Source organism: Halichoerus grypus, chromosome 6 (genome assembly GCF_964656455.1).
Source record: "Halichoerus grypus chromosome 6, mHalGry1.hap1.1, whole genome shotgun sequence".
In the NCBI taxonomy this organism is placed as follows: Eukaryota; Metazoa; Chordata; class Mammalia; order Carnivora; family Phocidae; genus Halichoerus; species Halichoerus grypus.
In genome coordinates this window covers 161,565,255-161,585,406 of record NC_135717.1, presented here as the reverse complement: position 1 = coordinate 161,585,406, position 20,152 = coordinate 161,565,255, and the positions used below count along the sequence as shown (strand labels likewise).

Here is a 20,152-nt window from a genome sequence, read left to right as displayed (position 1 = left end):
CTGTGATCCAGGCCTGACAGAAAGGCAACAAATGAGGCGAGTCCAGTGATTTCTTGTTTACCGTCCAGAGCACTATCTAGGGACTAGGTGCAAGAGGAGGGAACTCAGAGCCCAGCAGTCTCTGAGTCATGGAGATAGAGACCACAGTTCAGGGGAGTCAGGGTGGCTCAAAGCTGCGGGGCACAGCCCCAGAGGGTAGAGCTGCATGAAAGAACTCTTGAAATCTGCAGAGATTTGGGCTGAGAACTGATCTGTCCATGTGTCACAAGAGGTACTCCAGGGTAAGGAAAGAACCACTGGAAAACAGAGAAAGCAGGAGGCCCCAAGTGACCAGAGCTCTTACAGGACTGGAAATAGCTCCTGTTCCCTCAAGCCAGAGTAGAAAGAATTCATAAAGTAAGGGGAACGGGGAGAGTCCTCCAAAAGGCAGCCCTAGATGAAAGGTGGCTATTGACAGACCCTAAAAAAGCACAAAAGCAAGTTTTACAAAAGGATAAAACTAGTTCCACATAACTTAATGGGCGGCCAGCACAAAATCCAACACTGTATAAAGAATTCAACAAAACCCATCACCCAACAATGTAAAATGTCCAATGTCCACATTCATCCAAAATAACAAGACATGCAAAGGAGCAGGAACACGTGAGCCAAAACCAAGAGAAAAATCAATTAACAGAAACAGACACGGAAGACAGATGATGGAATTATCAGAGGACATTCAATGAGCTATTATAAATATGTTCTGTATATTCAAGCAAATAGAGAAAAACGTGAACCCACTGAGGAGAGAAAAGGAAAAGATTTGAAATAAATAAAACTCATAGAGATGAAAAAAACTATTTGAAGTGCAAACTACACAATATGGAATTAATAGCCTTAGTGCTGAAGATCAGCAAACTTGAAGACATCATGACAGATTCTCGAAAAAAATACAGCACAGAAACGGGGGAAAGAACATGAAAAGAGCATCGGAAGACTCATGGGATAATACTGAGAAAACCAATATTCATCCATTGGAGGCTGAGCGGAAAAAAAAAAGGAAGAGGGAAGGCAGAAAAAACAAATGAATGGCTGAAAATTTTCCAAATCTGATGAAAAGGATAAACATAAATCCAAGAATCTTGACAAACCCTGAGTAGAATAATTATAAGGAAGAGCATGCCAAGACATGCAATAATTTCGTAGTAATTGCTAAAACACAAAGATAAAAATGATAGCATACTTGTGTTCAGAATCCATGCAACCAAAAGATAACAGACAGATCATTAAATATTTAAGGAAACACAGTAAATCTAGAACTCTATATTCAGCAAAAAATATCTTCCAAAAAAACGGAGGCAAAATAAACAAACAACAACAAAGAGTAGAAAAGGAATTCACCAGGAGCAGACATGCACTAAGTAACTGTTAAAGGAAATTCTTCAGGCAGGAAACAGTGTACCAGATGGAAATCTGGATCCATATAAAAGAAAAGTTTGTCCCGGGCTCCAAACTGCAGGTTCCAATGGACTTAAATGGACTGTTGTGGCCTAGCCTGGAAAATGTAATCCTTGTCTCTAACACTTCCATTTGGAGAATACACTTCGCAGTTTTCACATCAACTTAATGAACTTTTAGAACACAACCTGTTCTGAAGTTGAAGATATGTGTACTGTGGCTTCTCTATGGTTTTCACATAAAATATTTTATATATTTATTTTTTATTTTTTAAGTAGGCTTCACACCCAACACAGGGCTTGAACTCACGACTCTGAGATCAAGAGTTGCATGGTCTACCGACTGAGCCAGCCAAGCACCCCTAAAATATTTTATAAAACTGAGTTAACAAATAAAGTACCACTTTAATAATAAAGATGCCAATGTTTACTCTTTGTGAAAACAAAGTATTTCAAGTGTTTGAGAGCAATTCTAAAAAGATCCAAGAGACAGCAACTGGTCATTCTGCTGACACGTCCGTCATTCTGTGCTTTAAACTGGTATCTGTGTCTTCTCATGTGGCTTTTTTTTTTCTTTTTAAAGATTTTATTTATTTATTTGACAGAGAGAGAGACAGCGAGAGAGAGAACACAAGCAGGGGGAGTGGGAGAGGGAGAAGCAGGCTTCCCGCCGAGCAGGGAGCCCAATGAGGGGCTCGATCCCAGGACCCCGGGATCACGACCTGAGCCGAAGGCAGACGCCTAACAACTGAGCCACCCAGGCGCGCCCCCTCATGTGGCTTTTTAAACAAAGGGCTTAGTGGAATGACCATCATCTACAGGCCACCCAGGCGCCCCCTCATGTGGCTTTTTAAACAAAGGGCTTAGTGGAATGACCATCATCTACAGGCTGACTCAGCTTTACAGTCTGTTCTAGATCAGTTTTTGAAATGATAAAAACTTTTTTTTCCTTCCTTCATTTGTGTTTCCAAAAGACTGTTTATTTAATGGCAAATATTTTTAAGTTTCAAAAGTTTATTATTAAATGTTAAAAAGGTTCATTTAAATTTTCCCAATGTATTTTCCACTTCATTTTATTTAGGAAAGTTATGTGTTACAGAGATGTTTGCAAATTGGTGGATTCTTTAAGTCTTGAGATACCTTTCCTATTCCAACCCCTATTCTTCTATAATCTATACTTCCCAAATCTTTCTTAGGCAATAAATCGTCATGATTAAGACAGCAGTATCTAAGATCAGAACTGGACTTCATTTATGCCTCGGCTGCCTCCCAGCCTTGTGACCTCGCAGTTACCTAATTTCCCCGTACTATGTCATCAACCTCCACAGCTGCCCCGAGGCTGAATGAGTTAAGGCTTACAAAGCACTTAGCACAGTGCCAAGCATGTCGCAAGAACTCACATGTAGCGCTTTGTCTCCCTTTCCTCCCAACGCTCTGGTAAAGCAGTGAGGAATAGACAGCAATTTTGGAGGAAGGCACTAACACCCAGGATTCAATCTGGGCTCTCTTAAAATCCCATCATGGATTTAACTCAGCCAGGTGTTGATGTGAAGCTAAACTTTTCAACAGAAAAGAGATCTTTTCTGGGAGCTGCTCCTTTAGAAGGAGGGCAGACATGGATTCTCTCACCTTCTCAGATATATGGTAACATTCTCATTAACACACGTTGGGCTAATTAAAGAGATTATGCAGTTGCTTTAAAAAAAAAAAAAAAGAAGTGTTTGATTTCCCCAAATACATTCAACCTAGATATCTACTGGCATTTCGACTTGACTTTATTTACTATATTAAAGGATAGATAGACCAGTGAGATTTCAAACTCAGAGATCTGAGCAGCACCTGTTTATATTTTCCTGTTCGGGAAAGCATTTGTCTTATTATTAGAGTTAGACTAAAAATAAGGGAAAAAAACACAAAACAGAACAACAGAAAAAGAGTCCTTTAATTGCAACTTACATAAAATTTCTGATGTTGATAAAGCTTAAGGCACTTTAAGAAAAAATTTGCTCTACCTGGCAGAGAACAGAATACAGTACCATGGCCACACATGGAAGGCCATGTATGTCCAAAGTAGGTGCAAAGATTCATTAAAGGTTTTTAAGAATTTTGTGCTACTTAATTCCAACTTAATTTAGGAGCAAATATTTGCATGTGCCTCCTTTGGTTATTTATGGCATATAAAAATATCTCCATTTTACTAAAACACAAAGACATAAGGTCAAGAACAAATTCAATGCATCTCAGGCTGTATTTCTAAATACCCCTTTCTTGGTTTACCAGATACTCAAAAATTGCAACAATGAATACAAGACATAACTCATTCAAAGAAGTGGTTAAATTTATCCCAAATTGTAGTAATAACCAGCTGCTACGCCCTGGATGATCAGACAATCTGGAATTTAAAACCCTTTTTAATTTTTAGCCTCAATCCTGTTAATTTCAAAATAGAAGATCTTGCTATGCCACCATCCAAACTAACCCCAGGTACATTTGAAATGCCGGTTACAAATTTTACTAGCTGCATTCTTTGAGGTTTCCATTACTGTAACCCACCTAGATCAACCCATGGTGATTAATGTGTAAGGAAAATGGGCAGAGACTAAGTGCTTTACAATCAGTGTTCCTGGAATCCTTTCCAATAATTAATTAGAGAGGAAATGTTGATAATGGGGAAGGCTATGCACATATGAGGGCAGGGAATAACACACGGGAAATCTTGGTACCTTCCTCTCAGTTTTGCTGTGAACCTGTAACTGCTCTAAAAACTCATCTTAGGGGTGCCTGGGTGGCTCATTCGTTAAGCATCTGCCTTCAGCTCAGGTCATGATCCTAGGGTCCTGGGATAGAGCCCCGCATCGGGCTCCCTGCTCAGCGGGAAGCCTGCTTCTCCCTCTCCCACTCCCCCTGCTTGTGTTCCCTCTCTCGCTGTCTGTCAAAGAAATAAATAAAATCTTAAAAAAAAAAAACTCATCTTAAAAAATGAGAGTCTATTTATTCTTGCCATCTAGTCCCATGAAACATACCTAAGAGTTTCAATTTCCTATACCGACTTTAAAAAAATCACTTTAGAACATTAATATAACACATTAAACATTCCAAGAGCGGAACACATATTTTTAAAAATGACAGGGTAATAAAGCCTGAATATTGGTTTTAACTGACATTATTAACCAGATCCCCAAATCCTTTTATAGCCTAGATAGGTGCCATAAAAGGATTTAGAAAATTATACTTAAATTGGTAATAATGAAATTAATGTAAAATGCAACTATTATGCGTATATGGAACATAACAGTGCTGAAACTTGATTAATCAAGCTCATTTTATTCCCAATGTGATTCTAAGAATGACAATTTTCTTAATAAAGTCATAAAAGTATAGCAGTCTTAACAATATCTTGTTTGGGATACAGTTAATAAAGCACATCTAGGATGCTGTCAGCAAGATAGCTAAATTATTCAAGACCTTGAAAACCTCACAGCTACCCCTGACTAGGGAACTGGCAGTGTTACTGAAAACAGTATCAATAGTGGGGCGCCTGGGTGGCTCAGTCGGTTAAGTGTCCAACTCTTGGTTTCGGCTCAGGTCGTGATCTCATAGGTCGTGGGACCGAGTCCTGTGTAGGGCTCCATGCTCAATACAGAGTCTGCTTGAGATTCTCTCTCCCCCTTTGCCCCTCCCCCACTCACGCACGCTCTCTTTCTCTCTCAAATAAATAAATAAATAAACAAAACAAAAAAACCCAGCATCAATAAGTGTCATCCACAAACTCACCTTCACATTGGAGCCAGCATAAAGCCTCTGAGCCAGCAACCTTCCTGCCTGGATTGCTACTGGGGTGAGCTCCAGCTTCCCCTCTAAGACATCGCCAATGGCATAGATGTAAGGCACATTGGTCTGCTCTTCATCTGTGACAGGTATTTTTCCAGTCCTGAAAATTCATTCAGTTAAAATCATCAATTACCACTATTAAGTAGAACAAAATCTCCTTTCTCCCAAAGAAGCCCAAAATCGTGGGGCACCTGGGTGACTCAGTCGTTAGGCATCTGCCTTCGGCTCAGGTCATGGTCCCAGGGTCCTGGGATCGAGCCCTACATCGGGCTCCCTGCTCAGCGGGAAGCCTGCTTCTCCCTCTCCCACTCCCCCTGCTTGTGTTCCCTCTCTCGCTATGTCTCTCTGTCAGATAAATAAATAAATAAAATCTTTAAAAAAAAAAAAAAGAAGCCCAAAATTGTGATTCTAGCTAAGGGCAACGTTCTAACGTGTTAACTTAAAAATATATACACACATGGGCGCCTAGGTGGCTCGGTCAGTTAAGCATCCGACTCTTGATTTCGGCTCAGGTCATGATCTCAGGGTCATGAGATCAAGCCCTGAATCAGGCTCCACGCTGAGCATGGAGCCTGCTTAAGATTCTCTCTCTCCCTTTGCCTCTCCCCACCACACCACCACACCCCCCATGCACTCTCTAAAAAAATTAAATACATACATACATAAAATAAAATATAATAAAATAAAAATTTTAAAAAAATGTAAAAAGCTTAGAGATAATTCTGGAATAAGAAAACTGTAAGAAACTTTGGAGGAAAACTACAACAGTGGTTAAGAATATGCAGATTCTAGGGGCGCCTGGATGGCTCGGTAAAGGAGCATGCGACTCTTGATCTTGGGGTTGTGTGAGCCCCACGTTGGGTGTAAAGATTACTTAAATAAATAAAACTTAAAAAAAAAAAAAAAAAAAAAAGAGGGCGCCTGGGTGGCTCAGTTGGTTAAGCGACTGCCTTTGGCACAGGTCATGATCCTGGAGTCCCAGGAGTCCCTCATCGGGCTCCCTGCTGAGCAGGGAGTCTGCTTCTCCCTCTGACCCTCCCCCTACCTTGGGCTCTCATTCTCTCTCAAATAAATAAATAAAATCTTAAAAAAAAAAAAAAGAATATGCAGATTCTAAACTATAATAACCAGGTCTGTTTGTTATCACCCCTATGATGTTGGGAGGGCTATTTAATATCACTAAGCTTCATTTTCCCACCTATAAATGGGAACCATAATAATGGGAATACTGGTAATAAGAAAAAGGATACGATCTTCTACCTTAAGGGAATGTGAGGATTCAATGAAAATGTGTACAAAATATTTAGCACAAAAGTCCGTGGCTCACAGTAAGTGCACAGCAAGTGTTAGCTGTTAACATTACACAAAATCTAAGCTTTGGACCCACTGGAAACAGGCTAGCAGGTTTATTAAGTTGATGGAACATTTGGTCTGCTAAATCTTATTGGTGACCTCCTCAACAACTCTGTCTCTTCATCCCAGTAAAAAAATGAATTTTCAAAAATCCTCACAATCAGATTAGGAAGTTTCTTCTCCAAAATACAGGTTATTCCTAAAAGGGGAAAAGAAACCTGTATTTTTAGTTTCCCAGACATTTGGCATACACAGCACTTGTTTTTACTGGGCCTTAAGAAAGGTGATATTGGGAAATAGCCCCAGGCAGGAGATAAGCAGCTACCACCCATCTTAGTTATCTCATGTGGTGCTATAGTCCAGAGGATGTGAAGAACTTTTAACCCCGAAAAAAGAAGTTGTCGATACTTGCAGCTCTCACTAGAAATACAGTGACCACTCATCATCCTAAAACTTGGTAGCTCTAAACATGGTTCAAATCTACATATTTAATGAAGCTCAAAGCACACACCTGCAATTAGCTGTGGGGTGAGATTCTTTTTCTGGACACTATACCTTAAAGAAACAAAATGCAATCTGCTCTATCTTCCATTTAGATTTTGAAAAGGGAAAAAAAAACAGGAAATACTAATGTGAGTGGCACTGAGAGTTTTCTCCAACTATAATAAAAACTAACTCTAAAAATCTAAAACTCCACTATTAATCAGTATTACAAATAACTGAAATAGTATTCGATAAAATATAATAAAATTTTTTCTCTTACTTTTCATTTATCTTTACCCCCACGGTTTCTAAGCCAATTTTTCTTGTGCAAGCATCTCTTCCTATTGCCAGCAATACCTGAAAAATTATTAATATATCAGTGACTGTTATCAAAAAGGCTGCACATAAGTTACTTAATAATTAAGCCAATCTGATTTCATTTTCCAGACCTGGAAAGAAGTATTTCATTAAGAAAATAATGCAAGAGTTTAATCAAATTATTTTAAAAATATATCCACTGAACAGGATATAGGAGAAATCCTTACCCATTTATTAAGAAAAAGAAAGTTAACAATTCCTTTATAAATCTAGCCAAGTTTAGGGACAAAGACAGCATAGCCTATGACTGAATTATTTTTTTTTTAAGTAGTGAGCTAGGGAGATTAAAATTTTGAAAGAGAAGTTCTAGGTCATTTAAAAACTTGGATACCATTTTTACCTATTTGACAAACGATATTTTTAAGTTACATATAAAACAAATTATAATATCACAAGTAATAAAGATGTCTTAAAATGGGAATATAATCAAGGGTTTTGGAAACAGAAAACTGCCGTTATATGTACCCAGCAAATATCCAATAAGCACATTATTTGCTTTCTAACGAAGCAATGACTTGGGTTCACTCCTTACCGTATTATACTCTCCTTGAATGATTTCATCACGACTGGTGGACTTAGCTATCACCCTGAGTCGGCCTGGTGTCCCTGCTTCAATTCGTTCAACCTATAAAAGTAATGAAGTTTTACTCCACAATAAGAACATGTACTAACCCCCTTCTATCAGGTTAATGCAAAGTTAAACACAAAGGCTGGAAAGGTCTTTCATGTCCCATCTCCCTCACCTTAACATCATTAGGACAGTAAGATTTTTTTATTTTACCCCTTTCTTTCTTGTTGCTTAATGTTTGCTGGAGGGGCTTTCTTTCAAATAATTCCCAAACAGAATAAAATTCAAAGAGAAAAGTGGAAGAGGACTACAATCACTAAACTCCAATTAAAGACTTGCTGCTTTTCCCAGGCTCTTATATTGCAACTCACCCAGAACCATGAATCCCCTGGAGAGCCACTACTGCTCAAATTCAGAGATTCTCTTCCAACTACACATGTGCAGCTTGGTCAACAAAGAACAGACACTGGAGTAAATCAAACATGATATAGGTAACAGCTAGAGCGCCCTAAATAGTATAGTGAGCAAGGAGGTAGGTTTATCATAAGTAGGGGTGGTCTTCACTTGTCGGGGATGTAAGGAGGAAGGAGCCAACCCTGGAGCTGTGCTGTGCCAGATGGGATCAAACACACTAGCCCACTACTCCGAGATGCCAACCATGACCTCCAAACTAGGTAGCGACGGATGAAAAACGTCATCACCTGGAGGCTTCTGCAGGTCTGTAGTTCACCTTTGTCTCTGAATGACAGCAAATCATGGGTTTCTATAAAATATTTACTCAAAGAAACTCAAAATCACCTGCAATTTCTACTCTACCTTGTCGATACAACCATTCTGTATGGGAAGACTGCCAAGGATCATTTTACTTTCACCATCAATACGATAATAAAGATTTCCTTCTCAAATTCCCTTCCTTTTTATATAGTTAAGCCCATTTAAACATACTAAAAATGTCTTTCCTATTTAAGTTTAATGTTCTAACCTCTGGAGAAGAGCTGCATTAGTCAGATTAGCTGCATTAGCTCAGATTTGCCTAAAAATGATAAAGGCCTCATCACACCTCTAGTTCCTTCCTGTCTCACTCACTTTTGTATTCCAGTTAGGCTTTTCCTGTATCTAAAACAATTTCTGCATTTAGAACAATTTTATTCCCCGCAATCTCTCTGCACATCACACTGCTTTGTCCCAAACGTGTTCTCTCCTTCCTCCCTGCAGAAGGCCACTTCTACTAGGTCACTGGCTAATGCAACACACCTTCACCAAGGCCCATGGGGGTCAGAGAGAGACCCTGGGAACCCAAGTAAAATGTCAGGTGCAAAGATACATTTATTTCACTAGGGGACAGTCCACAAGATTCTCAAAGTTGCCCACAACTCTCCAAATATTAAGACATTATAAAGAAATAGTCAATTAATCTCCAACAAAGGAGGCAAGAATATGCAATGGGAAAGACAGTCTCTTCAATAAATGGTGTTGGGAAAACTGGACAGCTACATGCAAAAAAAAAAAAAAAAAAAAGAAAGTGGCCCACTTGCTGACACAATACACAAAAATAAACTCAAAATGGATTAAGGACCTAAATGTGAGACCTGAAACCATAAAAATGCAAGAAGAGAACACAGGCAGTAATTTCTCTGACATCCGCCCTAACAACATTTTCTAGATACGTCTCCTGAGGCAAGGGAAAAAAAAGCAAAAATGAACTACTAGGACTACATCAAAATAAAAAGCTCTTGCACAACGAAGGAAACAATCAACAAAACTAAAAGACAACCTACTGAATGGGAGAAGATATCTACAAATGACATATCTGATAAAGGGTTAGTATCCAAAATATATAAAGAATTTCTCAAAAAAAAAAAAATTTATACAACTCAACACCAAAAAAAACAAATAATCCAACTAAAAAATGGGCAGAAGTAGGGCACCTGAGTAGCTCAGTCAGTTAAGCGTCTTGACTCTTGATCTCAGACCAGGTCTTGATCTCAGAGTCATGAATTCAAGCCCCGTGGAGCCTACTTAAAAAAAAAAAAAAAATGGGCAGAAGACATGAAAAGACATTTCTCCAAAGAAGGCATCCAGATGGCCAACAGGCACATGAAAAGATGATCAACAACACTCATCATCAGGGAAATGCAAATCAAAACCACACACCATGAGAAGGGAATGCCTGGGTGGCTTAGTCAATTAAGCATCTGCCTTCAGCTCAGGTCATGATCCCAGGGTCCTAGGATCCAGCCCCATTATCAGGCTCCCTACTCCACGGGGAGTCTGCTTCTCCCACCCCCTCTGTCCCCCAACCCCCACTCTTGCTCTCTCTCAAATAAACACACAAAATCTTAAAAAAAAAAAAAACCCACTACATCAACATGGATGGGACTGGAGGAGATTATGCTAAGTGAAATAAGTCAAGCAGAGAAAGTCAATTATCATATGGTTTCACTTATTTGTGGAACATAAGGAATAACACGAAGGACATTAGGAGAAGGAAGGGAAAAACGGGGTGGGGGGGGAATTGGAGGGAGAGATGAACCATGAGAGACTATGGACCTGAGAAACAAACAGGGTTTTAGAGGGGAGGGGGGAGGGTGGATTGGTTAGCCCGGTGATGGGTATTAAGGAGGGCACGTACTGCATGGAGCACTGGGTGTTATACGAAAACAATGGATCATGGATCACTACATCAAAAACTAATGATGTGGGGCGCTTGGGTGGCTCAGTCGTTAAGCGTCTGCCTTCGGCTCAGGTCATGATCCCGGAGTCCTGGGATCGAGCCCCGCATCGGGCTCCCTGCTCAGCAGGAAGCCTGCTTCTCCTTCTCCCACTCCCCCTGCTTGTGTTCCCTCTCTCACTGTATCTCTCACTGTCAAATAAATAAAATCTTAAAAAAAAAAAAACTAATGATGTATTGTATGGTGACTAACATAACATAATAAAATTTAAAAAAAAAACCCACAATGAGATATTACTTCACACCTCTCAGAAGAGCTAAAATCAAAAACACAAGAAACAACAAATGTTGGCGAGGATGTGGAGAAATAGGAACCCTCGTGCACTGTTGGTGGAAACGAAAACTGGTGCAGCCACTGTGGAAGACAATATGCAGGTTCCTTAAAAAATTAAAAATAGAGGGGTGCCTAGATGACTCAGACAGTCCGCCTCTTGGTTTCGGCTCAGGTCATGATCTCAGGGTCCCAGGATTGAGCCCCTTGATGGGCTCTGCACTCTTTGCAAGTCTGCTTATCCCTCTCCCTCCTCTCTGCCCCTCCCCCCCACTCCCCACTCATGTGTACATACTCTCTCTCTAGAATAAATAAAATCTTTTTTAAAAAAATCAAAACTAGAACTACCCTATGATCCAGTAATTGCACTACCAGGTATTTACCCAAAGAATATGAAAACATTAATTTGAAAGGATACATGCACCCCTATGTTTATTGCAGCATTATCTACAATAGCCAAATTACGTAAGGAGGCCAAGTGTCCATCAGTAGATTAATAAAGATGTGATTTATACAAACAATGGAATATTACTCAGCCATAAAAAAGAATGAAACCTTGTCATTTGCAACAACATGGATGGAGCTAGAGAATAAAACACTACGCAAAATAAGTCAGAGAAAGACAAAGAATGTAAGGTTTCACTCATGTGGAATTTAAGAAACAAAACAAACGAATAAAAGAAAAAAGAGAGACAAACCAAACCAACAGACTCTTAACTATAGAGAAGAAATAGATGGTTCAGAGGGCAGGTGAGTGGGGGGATGGGTAAAATAGGTGATGGGGATTAAGGAGGGCACTTATCATGATGAGCACTGGGTGACACATAGAATTGCTGAATCACTATATTGCACACCTGAAACTAATATAACACTCCATGTTAACTACACTGGAATTTTAAAGAAGACATTATAGGAAGAGGTTACTCTTCCATCAGAACAACGTGTACGTCCAGCTATTGTTTTCTAATCATGGCCCTAGTGCAAACATAGCATATCTACCTCCACTCCCTAAAAAACAACTCCAGTAATCAAGTACTGATTACTTCCAGGACATCTGCTACTTAATCCTCACTACAATATTGGGAGATAGGTTCATTTAAGATTTACTCTGTGCCAGGGTCTGTTCTAAATACTTTCTAAGTGTCAGCTAATGCAATCTTCATAGGAACTCTGAGACGGGTGCTATTATCATCCTGATTTTACAGAAGAAACTGAAGCTCAGAGAGGTTAAGTAATTCCTCCAAAGTCATATAGTGAGAAAATGCCAGAACAGTATTGAAAGCAAGTCATGATCATCCCAATGCTCAAACTCTACCCATCTACATTAAGAGATCCCTAACATGGTCCTACAAAGAACCTAAGTTAAGCCACTGAACAAACTTGACAGCTAAAATTCCTTAATTTGTGTTAACACAACAGTCTCATCCTTACCTGCTCTAAAGGAAACTTATCTATTAATCTGAGATACAAGAAGTGATTGATTTTGTCACTTTTATATATCAAAATATCTGTGTAAATTGGCATATTTTTCAATCTTTTCAAAAGAAGATTAAAGAATGAAAAAAGGCCAGCCCATATAACAAAATTAGATAATTGTTCTCAGAGAAGCCAGAATAATACAGTGCATCTGTTGATTACACAGTATACCAAGGGCTAATGTCTTATGAAAAAAATTAAAAAACCAGCCCAGTCTTGAACTCTTATTTAAATCACTGGTGTGTACGGAGAACAAAGGATAACAGACCAAAGATTATAAAGTAAAGGGATGCCCGAAGGAAAGCATTAAACAAAAGAGAACCAAAGGTAAGAAAGTTGAGAAGAGAAGATTATTAATCTGCAGCTAAGAACAAAGCTGTTTAGGTGGTAGCAGGTCCAAGTTCATATACCAGTATCACAGACGAGGCACTGCGGCATTCCTAACGGTTTATAATGCCCACCCCAACACACTCTTCTCCTGCCTTTTAAAGGTAAGTATAGGGCCCCGGGGTGGCTCAGTTGGTTGAGTGACTGCCTTCGGCTCAGGTCACAATCCTGGAGTCCCGGGTCCCACATCAGACTCCCTGCTCGGCGGGGGCGTCTGCTTCTCCCTCTGACCCTCCCCCCTCTCGTGCGCTCTCTCTCTCTCTCTCTCAAATAAATAAATAAAGATCTTTAAAAAATAAAGGTTAAGTATAAAACCAACAAACCTACCAGCAACTCCACTTACTTTTATTGGTACAAACTGTTTTATAAACTTGACACCATGTTCTTCCATATGTTCACCAATTTTGTTGGCCATGTCCTGGTCAAATCCTCTAAGGAGAATGGATCGTACCATAACAGTAACATCTAAGCCAATGCCAGCAAGAAATCCAGCACATTCCAGGGCAACATAGGATGCTCCAACCACCAGCGTCTTACCCGGGCAATAAGGTAAGGAGAAAAGATCATCACTGAAAAGCAATTTAAAAAAATAAAATAAAATAAAAAAAGAAGAAAAGAAATCGAAAATGTTCATATGTGAGTAATGACTAAATCAAAGTAAAATTTTTGGTTTCTTAAGAACAATACACTTTTAAGATTAAAAACATTCAATTAGCTACACACATAACATATGAGAAGTGTTTACAAGGCCTTAGACACTGTCCCTCTCTTGCCACTCGGTTGCTTTGGGAGTAGCTCAAGCTGCCCAGGGCCAAACACAGCAAACCACCTAACTCATGCTCAAACAAAATAATTCTGAACTGTTTGGAGTAATTCTCCACTAGTGTGTCTAATATTGTATATTCGCAAACCCAAACCCCCACCCCTCGTATCACCACCACTCAGCTCTCTCCAAGGTGGAATATCTGTGTTACTTCTTTTTATCTAGAACACCAATTATCAAGAATGGGGAGAAAAGGGGGCGCCTGGGTGGCTCAGTCGTTAAGCGTCTGCCTTCGGCTCAGGTCATGATTCCAGGGTCCTGGGATCGAGCCCCGCATCGGGCTCCCTGCTCCGCGGGAAGCCTGCTTCTCCCTCTCCCACTCCCCCTGCTTGTGTTCCCTCTCTCGCTGTGTCTCTCTCTGTCAAATAAATAAATAAAATCTTTAAAAAAAAAAAAAAAAAAAGAATGGGGAGAAAAGGAGGAGAAAACTTCCAACATAACTGTTTTGTAAAATAAAAACCAACTATAAAAAGGAAAACCTGACAAAATCTTTTAGTCAAGTGAAGAATATACAAGACATGAGATCAGAAAAGCATTCTTAGGAAATGAGTTTTTTTTTAAATATGAGAAAGGAAGCCATCCAAGACAACAAAGAGAACTGTTGCCATCTGAGCTCCCTCTACATGAGGCACAAAGGAAAAAATCGTTACCTCCTCCCCCCAAAAAAGGGTCTCAAAGGAATAATTTATAACACAATCAGAAACTCCTGGGCAAAAAGCATCCAAGAGTACATATTTTTCAAGAACCTTTCTTCATGTTGTCATAATGTGAAATTCCTTATTTTATTCCTAATGTGAATTATGTCACCATATGATCACCACATGGGCAAAAATATATTACAAAGCCAAACCTTGCTTGACTCATTTCAGAAGGCCAACCTACACTGACATTGTGGCCATGTGAACAGCAAGGAGGAAGGACTAGGGTTTAATAAATCTACATGGCCCGCCATTCTGTCATTGTTTTAGCATCCGCATGAATATCCATCTGGTTTTAAATATTATACATTTCTAATATACACTCACACATATGTACATTCCAAACGTAAATCTATATGTCAGCAGTGATGTTAACTGGGTGGTAAGAAGACCAATGTTTACAGTCTTGAATTCTTGCATAAAATAATTTTTCCCTTCTCATTTTCCCAATTCCCTGTCCCTTTGGGCAAAAATGTGGCAAAACACTAGGAATGTTCTAGGAATGGACTGAATGAGTTTGAAGAAAAAAACCTAAAAAGCATAAATCTACAATTGGTTTCTCTTTTCTCCCTGCAACACTCCCTTACCTGCTAATGCAGTACTCTCTGTCACCAGGGATGTTCAAGTAACGTGGCCTCTCACCAGTAGCAATGAGAAATCTCTCTGCTGAATAAATTTTTTCTTTGCCTTTGTTATTTGTTGCCTACAAAGAAACCAATGTCAACTTTAAATAAGTTATTATTCATTAGATAGTTAACAAAGGCCATTCACATTATCCAATTTGATCTTCATAAAAATTTAGTAATACATAAAGATGTGAAGGCTGAGTAGTTAACAGACTTGGTCAAAATCATGAATCTAATAAGTGGCAGAGCCGAGAGTCAAATCCAGGGAACCTGGCCCCAAATCCAGTACACTCACACTACCACCCCACAAGAGAAAGCCCCATAAGATGTGACTGCAAAATTGCCAAACTGGACAGTCTGGGTCACCATGGCTTTTCCTTCTACTAAGATAATCACTTTCTCTTTTCCTCCCCTACCCCCAACCAATCACACAATTACCTTAATCCTATGAGGACCCACAAACTGCCCAAATGCATTCTCATAGGTGACTTTCTTCTCCCGCAGAGCTACCCGGTAGCCCCAGTTCAGAGAGCCAATGTGGTTCTGTACGGCTTCTGTCATTTTATTCCAGTCATGTTTAACTGCACAAGAAGAGAAGATGAAATGTTTTTAGCTTTTCAACTGCCAGGCAAAGATCATTTCTCAATAACTATTCACAAGGAATACAAAGAGCAGAGCTTCTAGTCTGAAAAAGCAGGGTCCTTCATTTTAAGCATATAAACAACTTTTTCATGCTCAAATATTCTTTCCTTTTTAGAAGACTACCAGACAATTCATCATGCAAGGCTTTCTGACAATTCTTAAAACTAAAATAACTAGGCACAAACTTTTTTTCTTTTTTAGAAATGAACGGGAATTTTACTTTGATTGTAAATACGGATTGCTGGGATAATGAGGTGTGGGAAAGCCTAAGATCCTGTATTTTTAACAATCCCCAAGGGATCCTGATGTAGCCAGGTTTGGAGTTAGTGAGCTGGTAACAGAGTCTAGACCAGAGGCCGGCAAACAAAGGTCAACTAAGGCCCCACAGCCAAATGTAGCCCATCACCTTTTTAATAAAGTTTATATACCCATGATCACTTATTTACATATATCATCTAGGGCTTCTTTTGTGCCACAATGGCAGAGCTGAGTAGTTGTGACAGGGATCATTGGGCCTGTGAAGCCTAAAATATTTATTATCTAGCCTTGTATTACATTCAAAGTTTGCTGACCTTTGATCTAGACAGAGTATTTTAAGACTCTGTCTCACTGACTCCCAAATCCCCATCTCACCAAAGAGAGGAAGATTTTTTAATTCTATCATAAAATGAATGCTTTGGGGGGCACCTGGGTGGTTCAGTCACTTAGGCATCCGACTCATGATTTTGGCAAAGTTCATGGTCTCAGGGTCATGAGATCGAGCCCTGGGTCGGGCCCCACACTCAGTGGGGAGTCTGCTCTGGATTCTCTCTCTCCCTCTCCCTCTGCCCCTCCCTGTGCACGCACACTCTTTATCCTTCTCTAAAATAAATCTTTAAAAAAAAAACGAATCCTTTGAGCCAGGCACTAATATATTAAATTTCAATGGATAAAAATCAATCATTCATTCATTAATAACTTATCAATGCTAGAAAAAAAATAGGACGCAGATAAAATATACTCTCGTGATAGGACAAAGGCAGGTCCTAGGAAAGCTGTGGTTTGGAAAGAAGGAAAAGAGAATCAACATATACTGAAAGATCTGTCATGGAAATGAGAGGAGTCTGAATCTTAGATTCAGTATTAGTAAGTTGCTTGGCCACATAGGAAGTGGTGAGCCAAGTCTAGCCACCCAACGGCCAGCCTCTAGAACTGAGAATGAGAACACAAAAATTGGTCTGTGGCCTCCCAGAGAATAGATCGTCGATATTCAATTCACAGAATCATAAAATGTTAGACTTTGAGAAATCAATGAAAACAGAGAGTGACTGCAGAAGCCACTGTGGTTGCAATGCTGAGAGGGTGGTGTCCTGGGGGGCGGGGCTGGGGAGCGTGGAGGGAGCCCTGCCAACCCACCCATTTGGCCTCCGTCTAGCAAAAGAAGAGACAGGATTCACTCCTGCTTTCTTCCCCAGGAATGGAATACAATAGTGTAACTCACCCCCTTATGCCAATCATCTAGCTGTAACAATTCCCAACATTTTGCCAATCTCATTTCATATACCCGCTTTTTCACTAGAATATTTAAGATTTTATTTTATTTGAGAGAGAGAGAGAGTGTGTGTGCACATGAGCGAGGGGAGGGGCAGAAAGAGAGAGAGAGGGAGAGGGAGAAGCAGACTCCCGGCTGAGCGCAGAGCCTGACATGGAGCTGGATCCCTGGACCCTGAGATCATGACCTGAGCCAGAGTCAGACCGACTGAGCCACCCAGGTGCCCCTTTACTAGAATTATTTTAAGCAAATCCCAAACATTTTATTGGTGATGTGTTTGGCTGTTACAGTGATTTAGGAATGACCAAAGGCCAGTGATGTTAAATATCCTTTACTATAGTTTCTTACAATTAGGAGGTATCTAGCCCAACATACCAATAACGCCCCCGTGGAGAAATAATGAACTAGACCACAGGGAGGATTGATTCACTTCTGAAATTTCACAATTATAGAACTATTAAGTGTATTATACTCTGCTAATCCATCAGGAGATACTATATTCTAAATAAGACATAGTTGAGATTAAATAATAGCACCAAAAAATTCAATTATTTCAAAATTCAAGTTCGACAATTAGACCTATCCCAGCCTTAATTCTGTTAAAGCTTTCCTTTGCAGCTATCAGGTCCCACCTGATTTTCAAATTCCTCAAACCCCTCTTTTCTACCAAAGTTCCTTCTTCATCCTCTGGTATAGAGGGCAGTCACCCCTGCCCCCAATCTCTAGTGTGATTATGCTCAGGCAGAAGGAACTCTCAAAAATTGCAGCCCACCAGTTTGGGATTCAGCATCTGGGAACTCTAGCTGCTCCTATGGTCCTGATCTTGCATTTCATTCTGAGAATTAAGCTTCTGTCTTGTAAAATCCAAATTCCTACTTTATATACTACTGGTGGTAAATGGCTCCTTGCTGGACTATGGATGGTAACATATCTGGAACCCTAGTTCTCTAGGGCTGCGCTGCCTTCTGATAATACCCCAAATCCACCACCTCCTTGAATTCCCAAACACCACCTGGATATTCCACATCCCCACTCAGCCCACCTGCTGATATAGTCCCAGCATTTCTCATAGGTCTCCAGATTCAGCCGGCTCAGTCTACCAGTTATAATCCAAAGCTAAGCTTCTGCAATATAGATTCTAGCTGAGCAGGCAAGATGTGCAATTCACCTGTGTGTGACATTAATGCCCACCACAGCAGCTGGGTCTTAAAGCCAACTGTCTGTTGCTCCTGATCTGCTCCTCTCCTACTACAAAAAGCCAGGCCACACTCTTAAATTTGACAAGAGTAATCAGACTAACTGAACTTGTGGTATCTTTAACACCTTCAGTGCACCTACTTATTTGAACTTCAGAACACCTGAAGAGGTACAAATTACTTCCAGTATCCACACAGGGAGATCAAGGATGGATGACCTCCCCAAGGCCACACACTAATTCAGTGGCGGCCACAGATACACTACATATGAAACATCAGGTGTGTGCGGGAAGAACAAATCCTGTAACTCCCCAATGATCTTGCTTTCTTTGTAATGATAAAGGGATCGTAAAACTTCTCAAATAAAGGGCAGATCACAGCTGAGTCCTAGATGTGTCACTCCCCCAGTCACAGATTCAGCTCTGCTGCCTGGTCCAGCTCCCTCTCCTCCTTCCACGCCTAGAGCTATCTACAGTGTCAGAGAAGACAACCTTCCCAGAACACTGGAGCACTGTTACACTGTTATTTGGTCAAGGACATGAGATTAGATGTGTTTCTATTTAAAAAATGCAAAATAAGCCTTCATGCTTCATCTGTGGGAACAGGATCAGCAGCCTCTAGGGGTTTCTCATTTGAAAAATACATTGCCAAGTTTCTTTCTCGCTCTAAGACCTAATGACATAAAGTAACATCTGTCTAAATCCACTGTACTCCTCACTACAACCATTTTAAAAGGAGGGAGGTGGTGACCGCTCCCTCAGTGGTGGGTCCTGACAGGCACGGCAGACCTGGATCTCTGCTAGGCCACAGCTAGCTTCAGAAGTCCCAAGGCTCAATGAGAAGAACAGAAGATAACACAGTAAACAAACCACGAGGTTTCCATTTAGGAAGAGTGAAGGGATTTAAATACAGGGCACAACTCCCATCAAAGCCTTTGGGATTGTTGCTGCCAGCATATACAAGAGGAGGAAGGTATAAAAATAGAAAATTATGTATTTCTAACATTAAAACCTGGAAAGGGGGAAGAAGCACAAGAGTAAAACTGTTAATTTAGTTGAATAAATAATTTCTTTAAAGACAAACTTTGATTTGGTCCAAGTCTTAAAATCCCATTAAAATTCAGGGAGCTGGGGCGCCTGGGTGGCTCAGTCGTTGAGCGTCTGCCTTCGGCTCAGGTCATGATCCCAGGGTCCTGGGATCGAGCCCCACATCGGGCTCCCTGCTCTGCAGGGGAGTCTGCTTCTTCTCCCTCTCCTACTCCCCCTGCTTGTGTTCCCTCTCTTGCTGTGTCTCTCTCTGTCAAATAAAATATAAAATCTTTAAATAAATAAACAGATAGATATATAAAATTCAGGGAGCTTTTACTGGTTTTAATGTATAGATCTGGACTATGCCAGTGGTGGTTCTTTATTACCTCAGCGGCTATACATTTATTAGTTGTTATATAATTTAGAAATAAATTCAACATAAATAAGCGTAGCTAGTGTTTATTGTTACCTGACAGCTACAGAGATATTCTTCTGCTGGAAAGATCTGTCAATTCACCAAATTCTATTTCACCACCCACTTGATTACTGAATTTATTAGAATTATACTTAGTTGGCCCTGTTAATAAAATTTCACATTCAGCAGAGGCCTGTACTTAACTCTTTTTAAGATTCTAAAGACCCACTATATATACTTCTACATTTCTAACTAAATTAAGCAATTCTGGGGGTGCCT

The 20,152-nt window shown here is 40.1% G+C and overlaps 1 protein-coding gene across 9 annotated transcripts in view; it reads right to left on the bottom strand.

Annotated features, from left to right (window-relative positions):
• TXNRD1 (thioredoxin reductase 1) overlaps positions 1-20,152 on the bottom strand; it is a 117,253-nt gene that overhangs the window by 21,055 nt on the left and 76,046 nt on the right. For all 9 annotated transcript variants that reach the window (XM_078076497.1, XM_036103475.2, XM_036103436.2 and 6 more), the window contains 6 exons: positions 15,500-15,642; positions 15,023-15,138; positions 13,258-13,483; positions 8,014-8,106; positions 7,384-7,460; positions 5,211-5,367 (listed from right to left, as the gene is read on the bottom strand). In XM_078076497.1, the coding sequence (XP_077932623.1) occupies positions 5,211-5,367; positions 7,384-7,460; positions 8,014-8,106; positions 13,258-13,483; positions 15,023-15,138; positions 15,500-15,642 (812 nt within the window). The remainder of the gene's footprint in view (positions 1-5,210; positions 5,368-7,383; positions 7,461-8,013; positions 8,107-13,257; positions 13,484-15,022; positions 15,139-15,499; positions 15,643-20,152) is intronic.